Source organism: Cotesia typhae, unplaced genomic scaffold (genome assembly GCF_013202065.1).
Source record: "Cotesia typhae breed Kobodo isofemale line unplaced genomic scaffold, CoteBio_Ctyphae contig_43, whole genome shotgun sequence".
In the NCBI taxonomy this organism is placed as follows: Eukaryota; Metazoa; Arthropoda; class Insecta; order Hymenoptera; family Braconidae; genus Cotesia; species Cotesia typhae.
The window spans coordinates 463,904-490,081 of record NW_027423752.1 but is presented as its reverse complement, the minus strand read 5'-3'; the positions used below and the strand labels follow the sequence as shown (position 1 = coordinate 490,081).

Below are 26,178 nucleotides of genomic sequence, written 5' to 3'. Positions count from 1 at the left end.
TCTTAATATCACAAATGACGTTTTATCATCGCGGTATATGTATGCGTGTTAATAAATTGCCTGTAGTGACGTCATTTTTGTATACACGGATTATTACTTCCCGTCGACGAGGATTTTTATTTCCATGCATATATATATAATACACATAACATATATTATAAATATAACATATAACAATGAATTATGATTTATTTGAGTAGTTTTTTTTTTTTTTTTTTTTTTTTTTTTTTTTTTTTTACAGAATTATAGAACAACAATAACAACAACTCATTAAACAATCGGGGGTTTTAATAATAAAAATAATTAATGAATACTATTAATTAAATAATAAAAATAACGTTGACAATGTACATCGAATATAAACGTACAATTGTAATTCTATAAAAAAAAAATTAATTTGTTTTTTATTTTTGTTAAAAAAAAAAAAATCACCGCATTGGGGGTAGTTATGTTGATTTTTTGGTGATTAGTGTTGCTTCGAAGTTTTGAATTATACGAATGAATGTGATATGAAAAATTGATCGAGGATTAGGTGTAAATAATGCTATTGTTCATTGAATTTTAAGTTTCGAAAATTGTTTTTAAAATATTTAATTAGTTTTATCAAAACTAAAATAACAAAATACGAATCAACGAATATTAATATTAAATTTAGATCTCTCTATCGTAAACGTACATAACTAAACTAAAACCGAGAAGCCTTAATAAGGTCATGACAAACGTGGAACATGAGTCGTTAAAAATTAAAATAATGATGATAAATAAATGAATGAAAGAAAAAAAAATAAATATCTATTATCCAATTTATCAGTAGATAAACATTAAAAACAAGAAGAAAGGGAATAAAGTGAATCAGTGATTGATTAGCTAAGTGCATGCATATACGGGTGCATTATTATAATTATAATTATTATTATTATAAACAAAGGATTAATTTTAAAAAATTAATGCAAGTATATATTAATATATCAATTAACTAATTGATAATATGATATAATATGTAAGTTTTAAGTGTAATGTAGGTAAATAGTTTAGTGTACGGTGCTTCTGGGTCCCGAGTTAAAAACAAGGGGTTTATTATCCGAGTACCGCGAAACTGCGTCCGAAAATGATAAAAATTAAAAGAAAAAAAAAAGTATTGATAATGACGTGAATATATATAAATATATATATTTAAAAATAAAAGTAATGAATTAATTGAGTAAATTAATTAATAAAATGATGTAAATTATTAGTTAGGTAAAAATATTAAAAAATACATAGAAAAAAAATTTTATAAAAATGCGGTGAGATGGGAACAAGTCGAGAGATACGGGAGATTTCATTGTATACATTGTATACATATATATCAAATTAGTAGATTGGTAATTTGAAAAATGAAATTACGTGTGTGTTATTTGTCTAATACACACGTCTAGATAATGGATCACGATTATAATTATTATTATTATTATAAATTATAAATATATAATAATAAGTAATAATAATAAGCTTATATGATGAGCAATCTCTAAATTGTATAAAAATTTTAACAGTCCAATAGTTAATTAAATTAATTAAAAGCGTTGATGTGATGTTAACGTATCCTGTACATTACTTTTGAAAAGGTCATTTTTTTTTAATTGTTATTATTAATTAGTTGATGGATTTTTAACGCTTACACCAACTTCCCATCTCCAGTGTGCTTGATAATTATTTTAATCATTTTTTTTTCTCTCTAATTATTTTCGCCTGGTATTGTATTGTATTGTATTATTGTATTGATTTAGAGAATGAGTTCAATTTTTTAAAATTAAAATTTCAGTTTTTTCGATCAGCTTCCTCGGCTATAACCTCGTTTCCCGTCTCCCATTTTTACCATATATATATAATGAAACATAGGTATTGTCGTATCATTATGATGAGGACTCAACCAAAAAAATATATATATATATTGAAATAAATGAATGAAAAAATAATTAAAAAAAAATATATATACATAACAAAAAAAAAAAAAGTAATAAAATATTCAATTGCTACAATTTAGGAATAGAGTCGAGATATTTATGCAATAATTCAATATTTATCAAATATATATATATATATATATATATATATATATATATATATGGTGCTTAAGACAAATACCATCCAGTGTATGATCAAGCGCATTCGTTAATTTTTATTTTTTTTTTTTTGACGATCAACTTTAGTCCGAAAAATAAAAAACATCGAAAGTTTATTTGTGGATAAATTAACAACAATCGAAATTCCAAGACTTGAAGTATTGTTTTTACGAATAAAAAAACCAAAAAAATTATTTCGAAATAAATACTTTGAGCAATCCGGTCTGCATAAGAGAGAATTTCTAATTGTCCGTCACCTAGCGGCGACCATGCGAACCAATTAAATAAAATTTAAGCAACTGATCGTAAACGGGAATGGTATTTTCATCTCCATAATATCTTGACTAAATTCCGGAATTGCGTCAATTTTAGTTAGCGAGTATATGATATATATAGAATATATATAGATAAAATCTATATTATGCTATATATATATATATATATATATATATATATATATATATATATATATATATATATATATGTATATGTACATGTATGATATGATAAAATGTAATTAGCATTGAAACTCTTAATAGATTAGTGACACAAGTGCAGTGGAGGAAGGAGGAGCAACAAAATTTGATTTTAGAGTAATACTAAATAGATAACGAATAAAGCGATTAGAATGTGAAGACGATGATAAGGAACAAATTGATGCCGTTTTAATCGGAATGCTAGATAGTTTATCTGTAAGTACATTATTTAATTACCGTATATGCTAAAAATGATAGCTATGATAATAAAAATTTATAATTATTACTATGATAATTATTATGTAAAAACATTTAAAAAAAAAAAATAAATAAATAAACAATGAGAAACGATCAAAATATACAATATTAAATCATAAAGGATAGTCTTTGTGTAAAAAACTTGAAAAGAAAAAAAAATAATAATAATAATGACACTAGGAAAATTTAAAATAAGATTCAATTATATCCTATTAACTGGTGATAATAATGATATACATCAACCCTTATGTGGGGCCCATATAATAATTTTAATAATAATGATAAAGATAATAATAACAATAATAATAATAATAATAACTATGAATAAATATGCACAGTATCCACACTATGCACCTATGTAGAATAATTGTGGAACAGCAATAGAAATAAAAATAATTGCCCTAGAACTTAGACGGTAAATAATATTAAAAAAAATAATAATAAATAACATAACATAATGTTGATAAATGGCACCTAATCTTATTAATAATCTAAGACAAACATTGCCGCGCATTAAATAAACTGACTGAGTAATAATTATACTCATATATGCGCACATACATAATAAAAATTCCATAAATGTACTACTGCCTTTGTTAACTTAAAAATTTATATCAAAACAAGTATTGTATTTTTATTATTATTTAAACCTCTAGTCGAATATTTTCTATGATCTCGGAAATGATGAATTATTATTATTATTTTATAATTGATACATGTTAAGACTTTTATTGACCAAATAAAGGATGTGATATGTGAATTAATTTAAGTGATGGTATTTATTTGTTAAAAATAATTTCATTATGATAATTTAGAATAGTTAATTAGTATTGTTTGATAGCAGTACATTAAATGGAGTCAATAATCAAAATAACGCACGCACACCTGTGTAAAACCGACTAATATATATATATGTATGTATGTATACAAATATATACATATGCATACATATATATATATATATATATATATATATATATATATATATATATATATATATATATATATATATATATATATATATATAGATAGATAACAGAGCACTGCATTAAATTAGCGTAACTATGTGTAAAAAAAAATTGAAAAAAATATTATGATAAAAAAAAGCAAAAAATGAATAAATAATTTAACAAAAATATAAATTTCATAACTTCAACCTACAGAAATGATATAAATATATAAATATAGTTATAAATAATTAAATCAATACATTGATATTGATAATAATGATAGCAATTATTATTATTATTAATATTGTAATTATAATTATTATAATTGTTGTTATTATTATTAATATTGATATAATAATAAATGAATGACTAGCTAATAAATAATATTTATGTAATTATATTGTTGCATAAATATGCATATTACGGGTAAGATTAAATATGTATATAAAGTATGCATAAATAAATAAAAATAATTAAACAAAACAAAATAATAAATGATTAATGTTATGACATACATTAATTACGGTACGTACATTTAACAGCAATTAAAAAAAAAATACATATGTCAAAATCTCGTATTTTTTTCGATATCAAATCTAATAACTTAGAAAAAAAAATAAATAAATAAAAAAAATGCCGATTCTAATTTCCGGGGATTAAATTATTGGAATTGTCTCAGTGCGCGGCTCTTCTCTGAACAAAAAAAATTTTTTTAAAAAACATCAGTGTATGATTAGCGAGAAATAATTAGGAAACAAATAAATATGGGTAATTATGATTAATCATATGTGAATATGTAGTTAATTATAAGTAAAATCGTGGAAATCGCACACAAGGTGTGATTTGAAAAAAAAAAAATAAAAATAAAGTGAAAAATTAAACACCAAGTTACATTTTATTAATTTGTATGTTTTTTGATTAATATATTTAATGAACTTGTTTAGATTTTTATATTTAAATAATATCTATGAATAATTGAATTGATAAATAAGTGATTTTATTTAAATTTGTAAAAAGTATTTTTTGTAAATTGAATAATGTTTTTTGGTTATTATTTACTTTATTGTAAAAATATTAAAATATATATTTATTAGGATTTTATTATTATAATTATAATTAAATATATAAATATATAAATAAATGAATAAATAAATAATTAGTTACTGGTAAATGTGTAATTAATTTAAATGAAATTTATCAAAAATGTGGAAACAATTAAAAGCAATCATGTAAAAAAAAAAAAAAAAATCTTTTTAAGTAATTAATGGATTAGATTTTTGTATACTGAAGCTAAATATTATTAATTATATTTATTATTAATATTAAATTTTCAGTCCCTGTTTTTTATTATTGGTTTAGACTTTACCACGTGAGTTTTGACGAGTCCCATTGTGACGAGTTTATTGTGGCATATCACTGATGATAATAAAGCCCGAAAAAAAAAAATAAAAAAAAAAAGAAAGGAATAAATAAAAATAAATGAATAATAAAAATGATAAATGAATGAATAAACAGAAGGAAAATAATAGAGTTGAGTGCACTTATCAGTGAGATATTAAATATTCTTCCGGTCTGCCAAATAAAAAAAGGTAATTTTTTTTATGCACTCGAGGCTAATACCGAAGATTTAAATAAATGAATAAACAAATAAACAAACAATATGAGCGAAATTAAAATAAAATGTTTAAGATCGGTATGATTTAAATATACATTCAATAAAACATTTAAATATTAAATAAACAATGCGAGATATTACGTACAAGAATTGAAGTAATAAATAAAAAAATAAAAAAAATAAAAAAATGAAAAGCTCGAAAAATCAAAAAAATCACAATCTAATTTGATACATAATCACCCTATTAAGTATATATATTTAAAGTAACCATACCTAGCCACACAACGTACCTATATGTATATGCTCATATATATATTATAAAGTATATATATATTATATATATACATAATAGGAGATGTATAGAAAAGTATGACATACTTGTATACACCGAAATGCAATAGGCAGATAAATGCCAAGAAGGTGGTGTGTGATTAAATATTGAAAATATTTAATTTAAAAATAAAACTAAACAATTCATGTATGATATTAAGTATGTAAATCTATATAAAGATATATATGTATAACATAGCATTATTTAACAGAATATGCGATATAAATAAAAGTGAATACAAAATAATACATATATGTATGAAATAAAATAAAATATTAATTAATAAACAAATAAATATATATATATATATATATATATATATATATATATATATATATATATATATATATAATATTGATTAAGCTAACAAAATATAACAGATAACACATTTAAAATAAGATAATATTAATGTATGGTTGATTTATAATGTAAAATATATTATAGAAAATGTACTTTCATTTTTTATCCTTCTTAATCCTTTTATCCGTAATATTTTCATTTTTTTTCTAGAATATTGTAATACTAGCTGTTACTCGCGCGCTTTATAAAATTGCATTTTTAGATCTAGACTTTAAATTTAATTAGAGTACAGTTTTAATTTGCACAGATTCTAAATTTTAGCGAATTGGCATTCTAGTTAATATTCGTTGTAATTTTTAATGTGCAATCATTATAATATTCCCGTGTCTTTCTTACAAAAATAAATAATAATTGATATGAAAAAAAAAATTTATAATGAGCATTGAGAGCTTCAGTTAAGGGGTTACATGGGTTTCCTCCGGGAAAAAATGACCTATGTGCAACAATTTTTTTTTTAATAGAAAAAATAAAATATTTTATTCAAACTTTTTTTTAAAAAGAAATTAAAAAAAAAGTATTAAAAATTCTGCTAATTTGCTAGCAGGATTATTGGAAACAAAAAAAAAAAATTTGTGCTTTAGTTACGAATTTAAACTAAGTTTTGAACGAAGGAAAAAAAAATGAAAATTGGATTTTTGGCAGAAATTTTTACAAAAAAATTAAAAATTTCGCGGCATTTTTTTTTTAAATATTTGTAATTGAAAAAAAATATCCTTCGTTCCAAACCTTGTAAATTATATCACCTGTCTAAAATTTCATCAAGATTGGTTGAGTAGTTTTCGAGAAATCTTGGTCACCGTCTTTGAAAACATAATTTTGAGAAAAACGCGTTTAAAGTTTTGAGTGAAAATACAATAGCGCCTTGAGCCCGCAATTTTTTAAAACTGAATCTCCAAAACTATTATTCAGATCGATTTGAAACTTTAGGACAATATTCTGGAGATTTTGTAGAATTCAATAAGAACAAAAAAAATCGATTTTTTGAAACCATGAAACCCCTTAATTATTTGATTGAAATAGTTTATGAAATTTTATCTTAAATTAGCTAGAACTAGACTTTTAAAATAAATTAATCAACAAGTTATATGTCTGGAATCAAATTTATTAATAAAAAAACTCCAGTTTAATTTATTAATTAAAAACTGACATCCGATAAGTTAACTTAACTCTATAAAACGACTTTTCTATACAAAATTAATAATAAACGAGATTACAGTTACTCCTTCGTTACATTATTAGATAACTAATAATATAACTAATAATCATCGCTGTTATTCAACAACTTTATGACTTGTTTTTTTCTTGTTGCTTAATCCTGTAGTCTGACAGCGCCGCCTTGATTGCGTCTTCGGCAAGCACTAAACAATAATTGTTATTAATATTTTATTGACTATTATTCATCGAAAAAAAATTTTAAATAAATAATCTACTAAATATAATTAACTCACTCGAACAGTGTAGCTTGACAGGTGGAAGGCAAAGTTCCTTCGCAATGTAAGTATTTTTCAAAGCCAGGGCTTCATCAACCTTAATAACAATAAATAATTATTTACAATAATTAATAATGAACTAATAAGTAAAAAATATATTACTAATAAATTACTTACAGTTTTTCCTTTAACCCACTCGGTAGCGAGAGAACTTGATGCAATAGCTGATCCACAGCCAAAAGTTTTGAATTTAGCATCCACAATTTTACCATCATCATCGACTTTTATCTGCAACTTCATAACATCTCCACATGCTGGTGCTCCAACAAGACCCGTGCCGACTTGCTTGTCATTCTTATCCATCGACCCGACATTTCTTGGGTTCTCATAATGATCTAATACCTGTATTTATTATTCTTTAATAATTTATTTAACTAAATGATAATAATAATGATAATTATTAATATATATTGAGAGGATGTTAAAGTTAGCGATCACTTGACTATTTTTTAATTTTATTTAACAAAAAAATCTGTTCTAAAAAATTATTTAAAAAAAATTGCAATGACATTAAAGTTAACTGTCATTTAATTAATTTTTAATTTTATTTAACTATTAAATTAATTCAAAAAAATTATTAAAAAAAATTTGGATTTTTAATTTTTTAAATTTCTACAAGTTAATTTTTTATTCTTTTTTTTTTAGCCATAATTTATTTGTTAACAAAAGTTCTAAAAATTATTAAATATCTGCTGAATTAATTTTCATAAAATTGCATTATTTTTTTTTTACACTAATTGATTTCTTTAATATTCATTACATTGAATTGTCATTGCAAAATATTGAGAAACAAAATAAATTGTCTGCCCTCCGGCCGGAAAGTGGCAACTTTCTGGCCGCTGCGCTAAACGAAGTTGACACATTCCGGCTACGTCGAGCAGAAAAATAGTATACACACCTTGGCCAGTAAAAAGTAAAGCCTCAAACCACATGTTTGTCAACCTCGGCCAACAATACATGTGATCTGAGACTTTTCTTATTTTACTGGCCTAGGTATGTAATATACTATTAATTTACGAAGAATATTTACAAAAATACTTACGTTCGCGTGATAAAAAACACAAGGAACACTGCGAGACACTAATCTTGAAGATTCGAGAAGCTTTAATGGCAATGCACGGCACAAAGCCATGATTTATTTAATTTTTAGTATTTTCACAACGATATCAGCCGGATGAATAATTACTACTTACTAGGGTTACGTTTTTAACACTGAACTGAGGTAATGATCACTCCGCAGTTAGAAGATTGTCAACTACGCAGTTAGAAGTAACTGCTAGAGACACACAAAATGGCCGCCAGTTTTGGCGCCAATTCTGTCGAATGAATATTCGAAACTTGTATGATAAAAAAGATACTTTTGGGTGATTTTTAATTAAATATTCGATAATTCAATTAAATATTTATGAAGAGTAACATTATTAATAAAGAATGACGTTATTTATTGATTGGATTTAAATTATTGAAGTATTAGTGACTTACCAAACTGGAATCGTACTGCGCATTAGATGGAAGCTGACTCGTGAATTAAAATAAAAATCAAACACTACACTAAATATTTCACTTTAAAACACTAACGCGATTTCAAAATTATCGGCACTTGTTATTTTCACAAATAAAAAATCTAATGTCACAATAAAATTGAAAAAACGTTTATTCACACTTAAAAATCGAACACAACACTAAATATTTCAATTTAAAACACTAGCGCAACTTCAAAATTATCGGCACTTATTATTTTCGCAAATAAAAAATTTAATATCACTATGAAATTTAAGAAATTTCTATTCACACTTAAAAATCGAACACTACACTAAATATTTCACTTTAAAATACTAGCGCGATTCCAAAATTATCGGTACTTGTTATTTTCACAAATAAAAAAAAATTTAACATCACAATATAATTTAAAAAATGGCTATTCACATGTAAAAATTTAACACTGCACTAAATATTTCACTTTAAAACACTCACGCGATTTCAAAATTACCGGCACTTGTTATTTTGACAAATAAAAAATTTAATATCACAATAAAACTTATTTAAAATATAAAATTAATTTACTATTAAACTTGAATTTAATTAATTTATTAAAAAAATAAATAAATGAAACACTGAAAACTATTAAAATTAAAATTTATTTTATAAGTCACCATTGAAAGAACTAACAGCTAGCACACCAACTTCAGAGATGATAATTTACCGACAATCGGCTGCAAAATCGGCGCTTCTGCGTGGTACGCCTTGTTTTATACCGCTCCGGCTGGGAGTAGAAGTGGGGGGCTGCGAGTCTCCCCACTCCTGGCGCTGTTTAATTTGGCGGTAAAATTCAAACTAGTAAAAAAAATTAATAAAATTTTAAGTTGATAACCGCAAGTTCTTCGTTACCGAGGATGAAGTGTTAAAAATATAATAAATGTCAGCTGATATTTTTTTAATCGAATGTAAATAAAACAAAGAGCTACTGTTTAAGTTAATACAATGACTATTATTTACTCAGTTAAATAAATTTAATTTAATAGCAAATATTTATAAGCCGTTGTTGTAGTTTATAATTAAAACAATTATGCAGAGTGCGTTGATTTTATCCGAGTACGAAGATATCAATGTTTTGTTATTAAAACCCATCGCTGCAACGCAGAGAATAAAGGTAATTATTATTAAATTATTAATAATAAATTCAATCATCAAATTAATTAATTAAATTTTTTTTTTAGTATACATGTTTCAATGTATCAGCGAGCTACATCGCTCTTGGGTCAACTAGTGGTAGTATTTATTTATTTACACGCGAGCCATGTACTTTTCAACAAGTGATACCTCTATCAGTAAGTTATTTTAATTTTAATTACTTAAGATAAATTATATTTGAATAATATTTATTATTAAAAATGTAAATTAAATTTTTTTTTTTTTTTTAATAAAGGAAGGACCAGTTACTCACGTTCTACTGTCACCTGACGAAAAAACTCTGGCATTGTCTACAAAACGGGGCAGTGTCTGTGTAATGAATATTAAACCTATTAAATTGATATCAATTATTTCAAATGAACACATTGATACAGTAATTACTTGTTTGTGCTGGAATGACAAAAGTTCTGAAATTTATGTCGGTGACAACAATGGAAAAGTCTCTACTATTGTACTGTCTATTTTTACAGTAAGTTTTATTGTTTGTTATAATTTTAGGTTAATTTATTGTTAAAGTTATATTTAATTATAGGAAAATTTTAATTCAATAATCTGTTATTTATAGTTCACAAGTCATGGCAGTCACATAGTGACCGCCAGGTTGCTAGTTCAGTAATTCATTTTGAAATTTTTAATTATAGAAAATTGAACTTTTTCTTCAACTTGAAGAAATTTTCATAATACTAAAAAAATTTTTTATTCAACAAAATAAAAAATTTTACAATCAAAAAATTATAAAACTGATTTTTTTAATAATCTAAAAAATTAATTTTTGTAAAATTTCTCTACTAAAATTATGATTCATAATTTTTTTAATTTCAATCAATTCAATTAAATAAAATACATTCAATTTATTTAACTAAAATAAAAATTAGTAATTTTTTAAATTCATTACCAAAAAAAATTTTTAATTTTTTTTTTTAATTAAAACAATTACTAAATTTTTCATAATGCAAAATCAACAAATAATTAAAAAATTAAAATTCCAGGTTAATGGAATGTTCCCAGCACCATCATGCGCACTGATGCACCTAGACTCATCAGTAGTCCAAATGGACTACTCATCCCACTACTTACTAGTATCAACCTTGAGCCGCTGTTACATATGCGACACATCTCAGGAGCAGTTTAAGCAAATCGGGAACAAATCTCGTGATGGCGAGTACGGAGGTTGCTTCTTCAAATCCGAGCACTCAAAACCTCAGTTTAATTCATCAATCATGAGCAACAGCCCAGAGGTAGACACCACTAGCGAAAAAGTCCCAAAATCCATCGGTAGCATGATAGGATTAAACGAAGAACCAGACGAAAATCTGGTAATCTACTGCACGCGCCCTGGATGTCGGCTGTGGGAAGTAAACGTCTCTGGTACAGTAGTGAAGACTCACCAGTTCAAAGAAGCGCTTCAGCCTCCTTCAAAAATCTTCAAATCTTCTTCCATAAAATCAAATTGTGATAACGCAAGCTCAAATACTCAAACTCAAACAATTAATTTTTCCAGGTTGAAAATCATCAACAAAAAGTACTTGCTCTCTTACACTGGAAATAATATATTTATAATAGATCCAGTAAGCACAACAATTTTATCGACTGAATTTAACAATATATTTATGATAGATATTATTGAAGATCGAGTTTATATTATGACAACTATAGGTACCTTTCATTATTTATTACTCTCTACACCAGATTATTTAATTTTAAAGCTCTACGAGTGCAAGTTACTCGAGGATTGTCTGCAATTGTGTAAAATATACCGCAGTGATTTTACAAATGGCCCTGATAATGATATTAATGTAATAACTCCAATAATTGCGTCAATACAATCAAACTTCACGCCTCAGAGATTGAATTCCGGAATTGTTGTCGTTAATTCCGGTCATGGATTTTTGAACGACGATTACAATAACCATGTGCTGGATAATGATAATGACAAGCATGGAAAATGTCTAGAGCTTCCTGACAATGCAGATGAAATTATCTTCACGAATCAGCTGGAAAATATGAAAATTAGCAATGGAGACAAGAATGAAAAAAGCAGGGATGAAAATTTAGAATCTCTATTTAAAAATGAACTTACAAGTATCCAGACCGACGTAGAGCCGATTTACGAGCTGATAAATTCGTTGAAAAACTCCTTGAGTGAAGAAATAATTAGGAAGATATTGGATAGTATAACGCGGATCAAAGCAAAGTATGATATAGTTGAATTAAAGCAATTTATTTATGAGATAATACGGTCAGTTGAGCGACATTATTTTACTGTCTTGTTGGAAAGTATTGTTATGATTGATTTATTTGTAGAAAATAATTTTGTGATTGATGAAATCACCCAGGCGTTTGTTGACTTTAATTCTGGTACTCGGTGCATTTGCGAGAGAGAAAGAGAATCGTCGGGTGACACAGAGCCAAAGTTTATGAAAATAGGGATAAATTTACTTAAATTTGATAAAAACAAAGGTATTTATTTGTGTAGCAAAGTACCCTGGATGTGGGAGGAGTATTTTCGGATTTATTATTACTTAGAACGTGATATTATTCCACTGTGCCTTCAGAGCAGAGACAATAATGGTATTGCTAATTTGTTTATACTTATTGAAGAAAAAGAGGAAGAGGAATTCTGGGAATATGCTGCTGAAAATTATAAATTCATGGAGAAGGGAATTTGTTTGATATGCAAAAAGTCTGCTGATCGGGATAATCTGCAAGAAATAATCGATTGGAGCGAAATTACGCGGCTGATTATTAAGAAAAAAAATATTTATGCTGCAGTTAAGTTTGTCAAACACCTGGAACAATTACTACCGCATGTTAAATTAAAAGAAAGGCAAGTTTATTTTATTATTTTTATTTTTGTCAATACAAGTTTAAAATTTTTCTAGTTGAAATTTATTTTTATAAGTAATTTTTTTCTTATTTCGTACATTTGATAATTTAATTTTTCTTTTTTTTCAGTGTTTATCAGACGATAATATTTACAAAATTATTGGATCACCATGGACTTGATCATACAGTTGAATTTGATAGGGATAAACTGACTAATGAATATAATTCTATATGTTCATCAGAAGTATGTATTTTTTATTGAATAATTTATTGTTATTTTTAGTAGAAAAGTACCAAATTTTAGATAAAATTTAATTTGATATTTTATGCTAGATAAAAAATGATTTTTTTAAAAGTATAGTGTTAGGTAAAGTAAGAGGCTCAGTTGACACTGGCCTAGTTGTTTGACACTTGCAATTTTATTCTAGTTAAAAAAGTAAATGTTCTCCAAAAATTAATCCTATGGAAACTTCATATTATCATGGCAATAGTTGAATATTAATTCGAAAAATTTGTAAAAATTAATTAATACAATTAAGTATAATAAATATAATATTATGTTATATTTATTCTAATATCCATAAAAATTACAGTATTTTTTTTTTTTTTTTATTTTTTCTACTAATATTTTTTTTTTTTTTGTAAACACCACCAGTGCAGTGCTCTTCGTTTTAAGTTATACTATATAAATTGTATGAACTTAATTAGAGACCTTGTTATTGACCTTCTGGCTGTTGGGTTTCATAAAAGAAAATAAATAAATAAAAATATTGATTAATTAAATTGTCGATAGCAAACTTTTTGACAGAAGCGCGTTCGATTTTCTAGTTATCTTAAAATTTATAATTAAAAAATTAGATTTATTAATTTATCAGAGTTGATTTATTTTTTTTAATTAAAATGAAATTGCAAGTGTCAATAACTGGGCCTTTTACCTTAACTCGTTAATAAAAACACCTAGAGGAAAAATTTTTAGCTAAAATATAATTTGTTGATTATAAACAGTATATTTATTAAAGAAATTTCGTTGAAAATGAACATCGTCATTTAATAAAAATTTTTGTAATTAATAATTGACGCTTTTAATGAATCAATGATAAAATTTTAACTTCGTAAAAATCTATCTTAAATAATAAATGACTTTTTTTTTTTTTTTTTTTTAAAGGCAAAAAAAATACTCAAAGAAGCGTTGGAAAAAGATCTCGAAAAACAACTGGTTAATAAAAATTTATTTGGCAGTGGTGTTTATCATTGGGGAATAAAATTCAAAACAAAATCATCAATATGTTCTTCCTGTACCCTGTCATTACAAACGCCAGTACTTTTAGGAAATAATGGAATATCAATATTCCCATGTGGTCATGTTTATCACGTAAATTGTCTCTTACAAAAAAAATCAACAAAATGTCTTCTTCATTAGTTTAAATAAAGTATTTTAAATAATAATGATAATAACAATAAATATATATATATATATATATATTACAAACTTTTAAAAGTTAATTAAAGATTTTTAGATACAATTTTTGTGCCAAAAAATAAAATAAAATACTCTCTACTTATAAAATAAAAAATGTATTTGTTAAATTTTATTAATCAATATATTTAACAAAAAATATTTATAAATCAATTTGTTTTATTTTTAAATTCCTCAGAACAAATTTAATTAAGTACTTAATTTTTAAATTATTCAGTACAAGAGTACACTAGTCGACTATTGATTTTTAAGTTTAATTAAATATTAAAATATAAAAAATACTTTTGAAATATTTAACAACAGCCTTGATACAAGGCAAGATAAAAAAATATTGACAGAATTTTAAATATTAATTATTTAAATTTAAATATCTACAGTTTACACAACAATAAATAACAGTTTAAAAAATATCAGACAAATTTGTAACATCGAGACAAAATCTATCTTTGTAAGATACGTATATATATATATATATATATATATATATATATATATATATATATATATATATATATATATATATATATATAAAAATAATAATTTATATTTAATCTCTCGGTTATTGTAACACTTACCTTAAATCATCTATTATTATTTTTATAATAATTACATTTTATCACAGTCTTTATGCATATATCGCAAGAGTAATGACTATGTTGACATGTTTCCGTTTTAAAGATACCTACCGATACAGGATGCTCGTCTTTTAAATAAATACAATCTGTATTACAATCGTTTGTTTCATTTCTCATTCATTATAGAACAAAAATTTATTGATTTTTTTTAAATGCAAATTGAACGATAACAACCTCAACTTTTTAATTTTTTTTCACTTTTTTTACGACTAGGGTAGAAGTACCAGTTTTAGCCATTTAGGACCATTTTTAGCCATTTGATATTTTAAAAAATGTAAAATTTTTATAGAATTAATAAATTAGTACATTTATACGATTTGAATTAATTAAGTCTTGCGCTTATAGAAATATTTATACAATAATTTGAAAATAAAGTGGCCAGAAAAAATACACTGGCCACAAACTGTACTTTTACCCTATTGCATTCATAATATTCTCATAATTTTTTTGTATAAATAAAAGATTTTTAACATAAACAAAAAAAAATAAATTTTTTAGAATTTTCTATTTAAAAAAAATTCTGATTAAATTTCAATAGAATTATAAATTTTTCATACATTCTATTTAATGAGATAGTTTAAAAATATCGCTTGTATATTTTTATATTTATTTTTTGTCGCATTTATAAAATGAAAATTTTTTTTAATTCAATTGATGATTGATAAAAATTCTTTATTTGACACTGTTTAATTATCAGAGCTTTTTTTTTTTTTTCCAAACAAAATGCGATATTTTTCAGCGTCTTATAAACTACTAGATTTTTTTTTTTGCATTGAGTAATTTGTTTTTACATTTTCAATTATATATATATATATATAATTTGCATTTTTCACGTCATGACAAACTTACCCTGCAAGCCTTTATTCTGTATTATTTTGAAGTATTGTTGATTGGTGTTATCGCAGTTTTGTAAATAATTAATATTATTAATAATAATAATATGAAAATAAATATTTTGAAAAATTAACAATTAACAAAAGAAATAAACGGTGAAAAGTGAAATAAAAAAATAATTCAATACATAAGGATTAAATTAAAAAAAAATAATAATTTTAAGAGAGAAAGAAAAAAAAATATTATAATGTAAAATATTGCTTATTGCAATACTTTGTTCTAAGTATCGACAGTTATGAAAGAAAAAAAGAGTTTTTTTTTTTTTTTTCATTTAAATTAAGATAAATATTCCAATTATTGAGTTTAATTTTTAAAACGATTTTAACAAAAAAAAAAATGACTAAATTACTTATTTAAAAAAACAAAATTAATAAAACTGAAAAATTGGGATATTTATCTTATGTATAAAATTTATCACAGCCTTAAGACTTCAATTATCGTTGAGAAGTATTCATTTATGAAAATGTACATCAAAAGAGCAACGTTTAAATAATAAAACGTTGTTAAAGAATTTAATAAAAATTCAATCTTTCATTCTCGAAATATAGAAACAATTATTATTGTTTTTATATTTCTTAATACGTTTCACCTGTAGTTTTATTATTAATCAATAAATACTTAAATATAAATATTTAAATAACTTAAAAAACAATCATTCGCTAGCATTAATTACAGCATTGAATAATTAATAACAAAACTATAGGTGGATATATATAAATATTCTTAAATTATGATTCGTGTAATAGACCATTTAAAAGCAGCATGCATTTGACAACTCGACAATATTAAAATATTTATATAAATATATGTATAAATTTATGTATAACATAAAAAAGACAGGAATATTTCGGTTGTTGGAATTATCTACGGGAGACTACGGTATTTTCTTCGGTTTATATAAAGACCTTTACTAAGATATTCCGTGAGAAATGTAAGTTAGTATTTTTTAAATATAGATCCACTAATCTAATCTAGCTTATAAATTGTTAAAAAATAAAAAAAAATATATTAACTACTTAGCAATAAAAAATATACATACAAAATGAAAAAATTTTGATTATAAATTGCAACAAACATTTCTCACAAAATTAAATATTATATATATGTATATATATCACAATAATGTGAAAACTACATACGTATTATTTTTCACAAATTGTCACATTTGTCAATTAATTGACAATTTAATATGCAATAATATAAAATCGCTTATAAAATATTATTTAAAGCTTTTGTTAATTAAAATTGGTTTGTCTTTATAGTTTTGATTAAAAAAAAAATATAAACATATTTTTTTTTCTTACAAAAATCTTTTACATTATTTTTATCTTTTTAAATTATTTAAATAAAATTTTTACCACAAAAAAAATAAACGCTACAATTTAGCAATTATTTTTTTTCTTATACAGACAAACCACAATATCTAATTAAGCATTTAAATATAAAAATAATAATAATGATAACGGTAATAATAATAAGAATAATAATAATAGTAATAATAATAATAATGGTAAAAAAAGAAATAATAAATTAACAATTGTCTAGGATTAAGTGTTACAGATGAATAAAGTAAAGACATGTTCATTATTATATATTTTAAATCCGAATAATTTGTATTAGATTAACATACAGCTTGAATGGTCACCTTTAATCAATTAATTTAATTATCTTCAACATTTATTACCAAGTGACGTTTAGTTATTAATTTTTTTTTTTTCTATATTCAAAAATTGCCTCATATAACGCGTTAGATAAAACACTTAACATTTTTATTTTTTTTTTTTTTTCGACTGATTTTTCACTGTTGGTGATAGTTGTCAATTCTGTTGTCTACATTCATTCGCTTAAATAACTTTAACTTATTTTTTTAATTATTCCATATACTATGCATTCAGAATATATATATTTTTTTTTGTTTAATAATATCAATATATGTCGTGGCATGTTCCGTTAAAAACTATAAAAAAAAAAGTTACTGAAAATTGTCACTGTTCACACAATCGTTTTAATTATTATATGGAATAATTTAAATAGCGATCTGATATCAAAAAGATGCATGTAATTATCTATTATATGTTCGTAAACATATTGTAAATATATATATATATATATATATATATATATATATATATATATATATATATATATATATATATATATATATATATATATATATATATATATATATAGATTTACAAGATATTAAATTTTAAAATGACACTTTAATTTTAATATCAAACACAACGAGCACTAAATTTAAACCGTGTATGCTTACGTGACTGTGTAATAAGTGTTACTGTTTATTAAAAAAAAAAAAAAAATATATATGGAATAAAGAATGTTGTATTAATATTTTTGACGTAACTATTATATAACATAGTCGCAGAATGTTATCAGGTCATTGTCTTGGTTGTTCATACTAGTGTCTAGAACGATGAGAAGAATCAGCACGTTCATCACGACGATCTCGTTCACGTTCTCGTTCTCGTTCAGGTTCACGTTCACGTTCTCGTTCTGCTGGACGACGAGCTGTCTCACGTTCGCGTTCTCTGTCACGATCACGTTCTCTGTATCGATCGTCGTAATACCTAGACAATGTAGATTAGTCAATTATGATTAACTTAAAATTAAATTACATCTAATTACAATTACAATAGTAATTTTTTTTTTTTTTACAATAAATATTTACAGTTATTGTTTTTTTTACATATTTTAAATAATATTATAATTTATATTTCGCGTACCTAGAGGTAATAAGGCGTATAGCTAAGGGTTAATAGGGATTTGTACTGAAAGGGCGTATGAAAAAATTTTTAATTAAAGACATACGCCCTTTATAAAAAAAAAATATGCGCCCTTTTGTATGTACCTTTGCAAATAAGGTAAAAGGGTGCATAAATTGTTTTACGCCCTTTCACCTTTAGGCACGCGATTTAATAAATTATAACTACAATTATTATAATATCTAACATTAGATACATATATAAAAAATATTTTATTACCTAGATGGTTTTGCTGACGAAACAGGCGCAGCTTCAGCAGGTTCTTCTTTAACTCTTGGTCTGGATGATTGACGTGTTGTACTATATTATAATAGAAAATTTACAATTTATATTTTATAATTATGTCAATCATTATCACAATTTATCAGCACATCTCTCATACTCATTCTCTTACACAAACTTTCATTAAAATTTTTATAAATATTTACAACATTCATTTGATCTTCTTCATAACGTTAACACAACTTAAGAAAAAAAAATATAACATTTTTATTTTAAATAATTTCAAAGTAACAAACCTATAACATCCGCATTTATCTTAGTTTAATTTGTTAAAAAAATTCATTTTCATTATAATTATTTCAGACACGGTCAAATAGATAAAAATACTTCATGGCGTATTGTATTACAAAATAATTTCAGTTCCGAAAATATTTACAATAGCCATCAACACATTAACTCAATATTTATTCATAATGTCTATCGCAAATAATCATCAATAGTCATTTTCAGCATCAATTGTTAAAAAATATTTTTTTTTTTAAATCTCTTGCAGTATAAATAAAATATAAATAAAGTAAAATTACAGGGACTTACCTCTCTTCTCTGCTGCGTTCACGGTACTCGCGATCACGTTCACGCTCACGATCTCTCTCACGACTGCGTGATCTTTCTCGTGGATATGTAGCTTCATTGTAGTAACGTTCACGATCACGTTCACGATCTCGATCACGTTCACGTTCACGGTCACGGTCACGATCACGTTCTCTTGAACGTTCACGGTATTCACGATCACGGCTCCTTGATCTTTCACGCCTGCGTCTGTGGCTTCGTTCTCTGTCCCGTGATCTTGACCGTTCTGTTGAAAAAATAGTATAAAAAAAAATTTTTAAATCCATTAGTAAAATTTTTGGAAAATAATTTGGTAAATATCTACAAGTAAGGTCAACCATTTTAATTTTTATTTTTCTGAACGAAATTTTTATTTGATTTTATTAATATTTTTTTTTAAATATATATATAAAAATGAACAATTAAAAAAAAAAATTGATTATCACAATTTTACAAATTTTCAAAAAAATTTCTTGATTTTTAGAAAATTGTGATATTCAACTATTTTTTTTAAAGTTCGTTTTTTTATGTACTTTAAAAAAAAAATAAAATAGAAATTTTATCCAAAAATATGAGAACCAAAATTTTTTCAAACTTTTTAAGGCAAAAAAGCTATTAAAATGTTTATTTTTTTTTTCACGACATTTATTATCGTAAATGGGCCGTAAAAATAAGCAGAATCGAAAAAAAATTTTAAATGTTAATTTTTCACCTAGTTATGGCCAAAAATAGATTGAACCCCACTTGTAAATAATTACCAATAATTTGCTGAAAACTTACCACGACGTGCAGATCCATAGCTCTTGGTCTCGACACCCCGTAGAGTATCTTGTAGCGAGCTGATAAGAATTTTGCATCGATCATCACCCGCGACCTTAGACTGTTTAATAAGAGATATCGCAGTGACAAGAGTCTCAATAGCACTGGCATACTCTCCAGCAGCAGCGTCAGACACAGCACGTGCAATAGCTGATGATGACACGGTTCTATTACGATCCATTATTACTTCAAACTCCTGTTCTCTTATTTGAGGTTGATCTTCCGGTCGATGATCAGCTCCTGGTGTTCCGTATGGCGTCTATGATAATAAATAAGTAATTAATAAATCAACTGATTAAAAATGAACCTCATAAATTTTCAACAATTAATTTAAAGAAATTTACCTGAGCAGGTGGTGGTCCATAGCCGTGAGGAGGAGGATGAGGACCGTGAGGTTGTGAATGCGGAGGACCATGAGGACCGTGAGGAGGTGCGTGAGGAGGTCCATGGGGTGGTGGGCCGCCGGCATGTTGTCCCGGATGCTGATGCGGTGGACCTTGTGAGAAAAATGCAGGATTTACGTGAGGAGCTGGTCCTCCAGGTGGTGGTCCTTGTGGTGGACCGCCGTGGCCTGGTGGAGCGCCTCCTGGACCAGGAATCATTCCACCCATTCCTCCAGGAGGAGGTCCGCGTTGTGGTGGCCCTTGCTGTGGACCTTGCATGTGCTGGTGCTGAGAAAATCCTGGAGGTCCTTGTTGTCCGTGATGCATTCCTTATAATTATTACCGTTAACTTGATTTTGATATTTAAAAATTAATTTTTACTTACCAGGAGGTCGATTCCATTCTGGACGAGGTGGAGCACTTCGTGGGTCTCCGGGTGGACCACCGGGGTGACCTGGAGGTCGAGGAGGTCCTTGACCTGGTGGTCCAGGTGGGCCTCCATGGAACTGCTGTAATATATTTTTCTGGTTGTAATTTTTTCGTATAAAATTAGGAGCAGTAGCATTAAGGTACTATAGAGAGTCGTTATTTAATTACTATAGTGACAGCTACTAATCACTTATTTTCGATATTAAATTATAAATTGTAGCTTTTATATTTTCTACATTAAGTTCTGTAATATTTATATATTTGCCACCCCGAAGTTCGCTTTACTGTTAAAATTAAAACGATAAAAATTAACCGAAATCCGAGTGAATTTTACAGTTTACTTTTTACCGTGTAAAATTTAATTAAAATAAAAATTTGAATTGAGTAGAATAATAAATTTACCATTCCAGGAGGTCTATGTTGTCCAGGACCTGGTCCAGGTGGTCCTTGCTGAGGAGGTCCATTAGGCCGAGGGGGTCCAGGTGGTCCATTTGGCCTTGGACCGTTCCAGTGCCCTTGCTGGTAACCCGGTGGCGGTGGGCCTTGGTTAGGATGTCCAGGCATTCCATGGTGAGGTCCTGGACCGCCCATAGGTGGACCATGCATTCGTGGTGGGCCTTGTGGACCTGGTCCTCCGGGACCTGGTGGTCCCATGCCAGGAGGCGGCATTCTTTGAGGTCTCGGTCCTTGGGGTGGACCCATCATCATTCTCGGCCCGTGGTTTTGTTGGGCATGTTGTGAGTGTTGGGGGTGCTGAGGATGCTGCTGATGAGGCGGCATCGGAGCTTGATGCTGATGTGGATTGTGAGGACGCTGATTCTGATTTTGTTGTGGGGCTGGGGCTGGTCTTGTTTTACATTGCGATTCGAACTGTTGAGAATAAAAATATTATAATAATAGTTTATATGAATCAAATACTTTTATTTATTTCAGTCAGTGTGTATAAATAATTTTATTAACAGTACCTGGTTTAAAGCTTGCTTTGTGGGATATGTAACCATAGGATTTTGACCATGCAACTCTTTCTTTGGAAGTCGTTCCATACAAATTCGCATACTCTGCTCTGAACCAAGCGATATAACACAAAATCCTTTCGATTGTCCATTGGCACGGTTTTCAAAGAACTTTACTTCGACAAAATCTGATACTCCAATACTTTGTACGCAATCTGTGATATCTTGATCACTTGTCCACTATAACAGACAAAATTCATTAATTTAATATTGACTAGCAACCTTGCAGTCACTATGTGACCGCTGTGACTTATTTTATTTTATTTATTTATTTATTTATTTATCAAAATTTTTAGACCCTGAAGCGTAAGCTCCCAAAGGGCCTTACATATAAATGAATACATAGTAATAATGATAGTAATTAAACAGTAATGGAAATGATAATAAAAGACAGTATAGAAAAGCAAGAAAAGTAACGTTGTCTCAAAGTAAAGTCTATCTAAGTTACCATCTAATGACTTTATCTAATAAAACAAATAATAGAAAAAATATGAATTTGAATATATAGTAATTACAATTATCAATCATCTTTATCTACAAAAAACTTATAAAATTTAAATCGAAATTCATTGTAATCAATAATCGTGACAATCTCCTCCAATTTGTGGATGTTTAATAAAGATTAAATATCTTATGCTATAAAAGAAATTATTTATTTATTTTCCGATTTAACTATCCATAACTTCCTACAAAGATATTCACATGAATTTATAATTCGACTTTTTAAAGTATTAATTATAAAATTGATTGGTATTTAAATGTTATGGTATTCAATTTATAAATTTAAAGTATAGAATCTGATAAACAGAAAATTGTCTATTAAATAAATACCGCTAAATAATAAAATCTCTCATTGTTCCTCATAAATTTAAAAATCATAAATACAAAAGCTGCTGCCCTCGATCAAAGCTGTTGTCTCTTAAATAGTAAATAATAAAAGGATTAAATTTAACTAAAAAAATAATGAAAGCATACCCATGTTAAATTACCAACGTAAAGTTGGTGACGGCGTCCAATTTGATTAGGTTGTATGTTATTTCCGAGCTGATGGTAAGGAGCGTTACCATTAGTTTCCTCGTTAGACACATTGGATGTATCAACATCACCGCCGCCTCCACTGGTGCTGTTGCTACCAGAAACTCCGCCGTTACCTCCAGAAGGAGCGGCTATTACATCGTCATATAAATCAACACCATCTCCAGCGAATTCATCCTATAAATAATTAAAATAAATTAATTGAAAATAATAATTATTAAGCCAACAAACAAAAATTAAATCAATTAAAAAAATTAACGAAACATTGTTTACTTAAATAATGAAATTGGATATAAAAAAATAACGATAAAAAATCTAAAATAAAAAACAATCATACAAATAATGATCACGACAATGATAGACATAGAACCGACATCTTCCAGTTAGATCACCATTTTGCTTTTTTTTATTTCCATCAACTACTCGCACTCCAATCGATCGAAAAGCAAAAAATAACAATAAAAATAGCTGGAAAATTTAAAGCATCGAGAGCTCTTTTAAAACGGCACCAATACACTGGCATCACAAATACCAAAGTAGCCGGTGAAAAAAAACAAAAAAACTAATGAATGCAGTAAGTGCCGCTTGTAAAACCGATCGTTATCACTGCACATACACGACGCCTAGATTCAACTACATAATTAAATGTTTCTACGTGTTTACAGTACCGGAAAAAAAATTAAAAATGTAAACATTTATTAATAAAACAATAAAGTAATAAATAAAAGTAAAATTTAATTCATTTACCTGGGCGAAATCTTGCTCGAGATCATCGGCATACAAATCAATGTCACCATCCGCCATTTTACGCACACCGACGCTTACTGGCTTATACAGGGCTTCGGCTTCGGGCTTCGATGATCACCTACGACATACGACATCAGCGCCAGAACATATGCCCGCCGAGCCTCTGCACTACCCAGCGTTATTTGGACGTGATCGGAAAATATTCCGGAAGCAAGATGAAATTATTATTTTAAGTGAAATAGAACTAATTGGACTCTTTTTTTTTTTATTGAAAAAATTATATGATATTAAAGTTAGTTATCACTTGAGCATTTTTTAATTTTTTTAACAAACAAATTTGTTCTAAAAAATTATTTTTAAAAAAATGCATTTTTAATTTTTTTAAATTTCTACATGTTAATTTTTTATTATAATTCATTTGATAAAAAAATTATTAAACTCATTAAATATATAAAATTAATTTCCATATAAATTGTAAAAAATAAAAAGTGCAATATTTTAAAAATAATTTTTTGGAACAAATTTGTTTGTTAAAAAAAAATTAGAAAATTGAAAAGTGACAGCTAAATTTAATGTGATAGATTAAAATATAGATTTAGGCACAAGTTTCATTATTTTTTTTTATTGAAATATTTCTTAAGTACTAAAGTTTTTTTTATATTCATCCATAGTTTTTTAAATTAATTGTTTAATTTAATATTAATTTACAAAACAAATTAAATGACTATATTGAAGTTAGTTTAGTCTCGAAGTGATCGATATATATCGAACTATCGAAAAAAATATCGTTCTGATTTCTTATTGGTTAAAATTAACGCGCTCAATTCAAATTTCTATTAAAATACTTCTTCTATTTTACAGAGATTCAAATTAAGACTGCGCGCGCGCGCCTTTATTTCAGCCAATAAGAAATCAAGAATCATATCTTGCTAAACCAATTAGATTTTATATCAAAAAATACGTTAGAAAGTTGAACTGCGCATGTGCAGATAGAACAAGAAGAACAAAGAAGTTAAAAAAAGATAGAGTCAGTCGTAGTCAGCCAAACGCAGCCGTAACTTGCATCATCGACGCTCGGCAAAGTAAAATGTAGTGTGAAATTAAATGGTGGTATAATTAATAGTATTCCAAATTGATATTTTAAATTAAAAATTAATATGTAGTGTATGTGTTTTAACAATCCATCGTAGAACAAAATTCCATAATCAATCCAAGGTAATAACCTAAAAAAAATGAAATTACTTATGAAAATAACAATGCTAAAGTTACTCGACGTTTTTAATTTTTTGATTTTTCTTGAAAACTAAATTAGGTCTAAAAAATTATTTTTTAAAAGTTGCATTGATTAATTTTAAAGTTTTATTGACAAATTATTAAAATAAAAGTTAAAAAAATAAATTTCACATGTAGAAAATTTTAAAAATTACACATACAATTTTTAAAAAATGTTTTTTTGTTATAATTTAATAAATGAAAAAAAATCAAAAAATTAAAAACGTCGGTTAATTTTAGTATAGTTATTTTTTTACTTGTAATTTAATTAATAGGCATTTAATTGATAGATATCCAGGTGAAGATTACTCAAAACGAAGTTTCTGCAGCTGATCCCGAGCCAATCATCGTCATCTGGCATCGTCCAGTAAAGAAATAGCAGTTAAGTGATGATTCCTTGCAGCACAGAAAATTGTTAGTTTTTTGATAAACAAAATTAACAATTAAATCATAATAAATGAAATTAATTGTTAATTAACACAAGTTCAGCATTAAGATGACAAATATAATTGAGCTGCTTGGATTGATAGCAAGTATACACTTGGGTATTTAATATTCCAAGTGTATAAGGACACCCTTCTGCATATTATTTCTTTGCTGAGGTTTGTTGATAATTTTTCAACCATAATTATATTAAAACAATTGTATTTTTATTTATAACTCTATATTTTGCGTTGAAATAATTTTTTGCCGCCAAATTGGCTGCCATTTTGCTTATCTTTATTCTGTTGATGAAGCAGCCGTAACCTGGCGCCATC

At 26.2% G+C, this 26,178-nt stretch overlaps 4 protein-coding genes across 6 annotated transcripts in view; 2 read left to right on the top strand and 2 right to left on the bottom strand.

The window, feature by feature from the left end:
- Nucleotides 1-7,176: 7,176 nt before the first annotated feature.
- Nucleotides 7,177-8,785, bottom strand: Iscu (Iron-sulfur cluster assembly enzyme). The gene is made up of 4 exons (XM_074244554.1): nt 8,628-8,785; nt 7,703-7,927; nt 7,544-7,622; nt 7,177-7,453 (listed from the first exon to the last, which is right to left on the bottom strand). The coding sequence occupies exons 1-4, from the start codon at nt 8,715-8,717 to the stop codon at nt 7,380-7,382; spliced, it is 468 nt and encodes a 155-aa protein (XP_074100655.1). The 5' UTR covers nt 8,718-8,785; the 3' UTR covers nt 7,177-7,379.
- Nucleotides 8,786-10,002: 1,217 nt separating this feature from the next.
- On the top strand, nt 10,003-14,685 carry Pink (WD40 repeat domain-containing protein pink). Its single transcript, XM_074244036.1, has 6 exons — nt 10,003-10,235; nt 10,303-10,413; nt 10,512-10,745; nt 11,266-13,103; nt 13,232-13,346; nt 14,268-14,685. The coding sequence occupies exons 1-6, from the start codon at nt 10,152-10,154 to the stop codon at nt 14,520-14,522; spliced, it is 2,637 nt and encodes an 878-aa protein (XP_074100137.1). The 5' UTR covers nt 10,003-10,151; the 3' UTR covers nt 14,523-14,685.
- Nucleotides 14,686-17,673: 2,988 nt separating this feature from the next.
- Cpsf6 (cleavage and polyadenylation specificity factor subunit 6) lies at nt 17,674-24,258 on the bottom strand. 3 transcript variants are annotated; one of them, XM_074244189.1, is made up of 10 exons: nt 24,149-24,258; nt 23,342-23,578; nt 22,319-22,546; nt 21,756-22,223; nt 21,310-21,433; nt 20,886-21,253; nt 20,503-20,800; nt 19,708-19,969; nt 19,111-19,191; nt 17,674-18,696 (listed from the first exon to the last, which is right to left on the bottom strand). In XM_074244189.1, the coding sequence occupies exons 1-10, from the start codon at nt 24,203-24,205 to the stop codon at nt 18,528-18,530; spliced, it is 2,292 nt and encodes a 763-aa protein (XP_074100290.1). In that variant the 5' UTR covers nt 24,206-24,258; the 3' UTR covers nt 17,674-18,527. The 3 variants fall into 3 exon arrangements, with proteins under 3 accessions (XP_074100290.1, XP_074100292.1, XP_074100291.1); XM_074244191.1 differs by having other exon boundaries at nt 17,674-18,675; XM_074244190.1 differs by having other exon boundaries at nt 20,886-21,232.
- A 1,677-nt stretch (nt 24,259-25,935) lies between these two features.
- LOC141528374 (putative helicase mov-10-B.1) overlaps nt 25,936-26,178 on the top strand; it is a 66,719-nt gene continuing 66,476 nt past the window's right edge. Inside the window, exon 1 of the mRNA XM_074244411.1 lies at nt 25,936-26,022. The gene's annotated coding sequence lies outside the window, so the exon portion shown is untranslated. The remainder of the gene's footprint in view (nt 26,023-26,178) is intronic.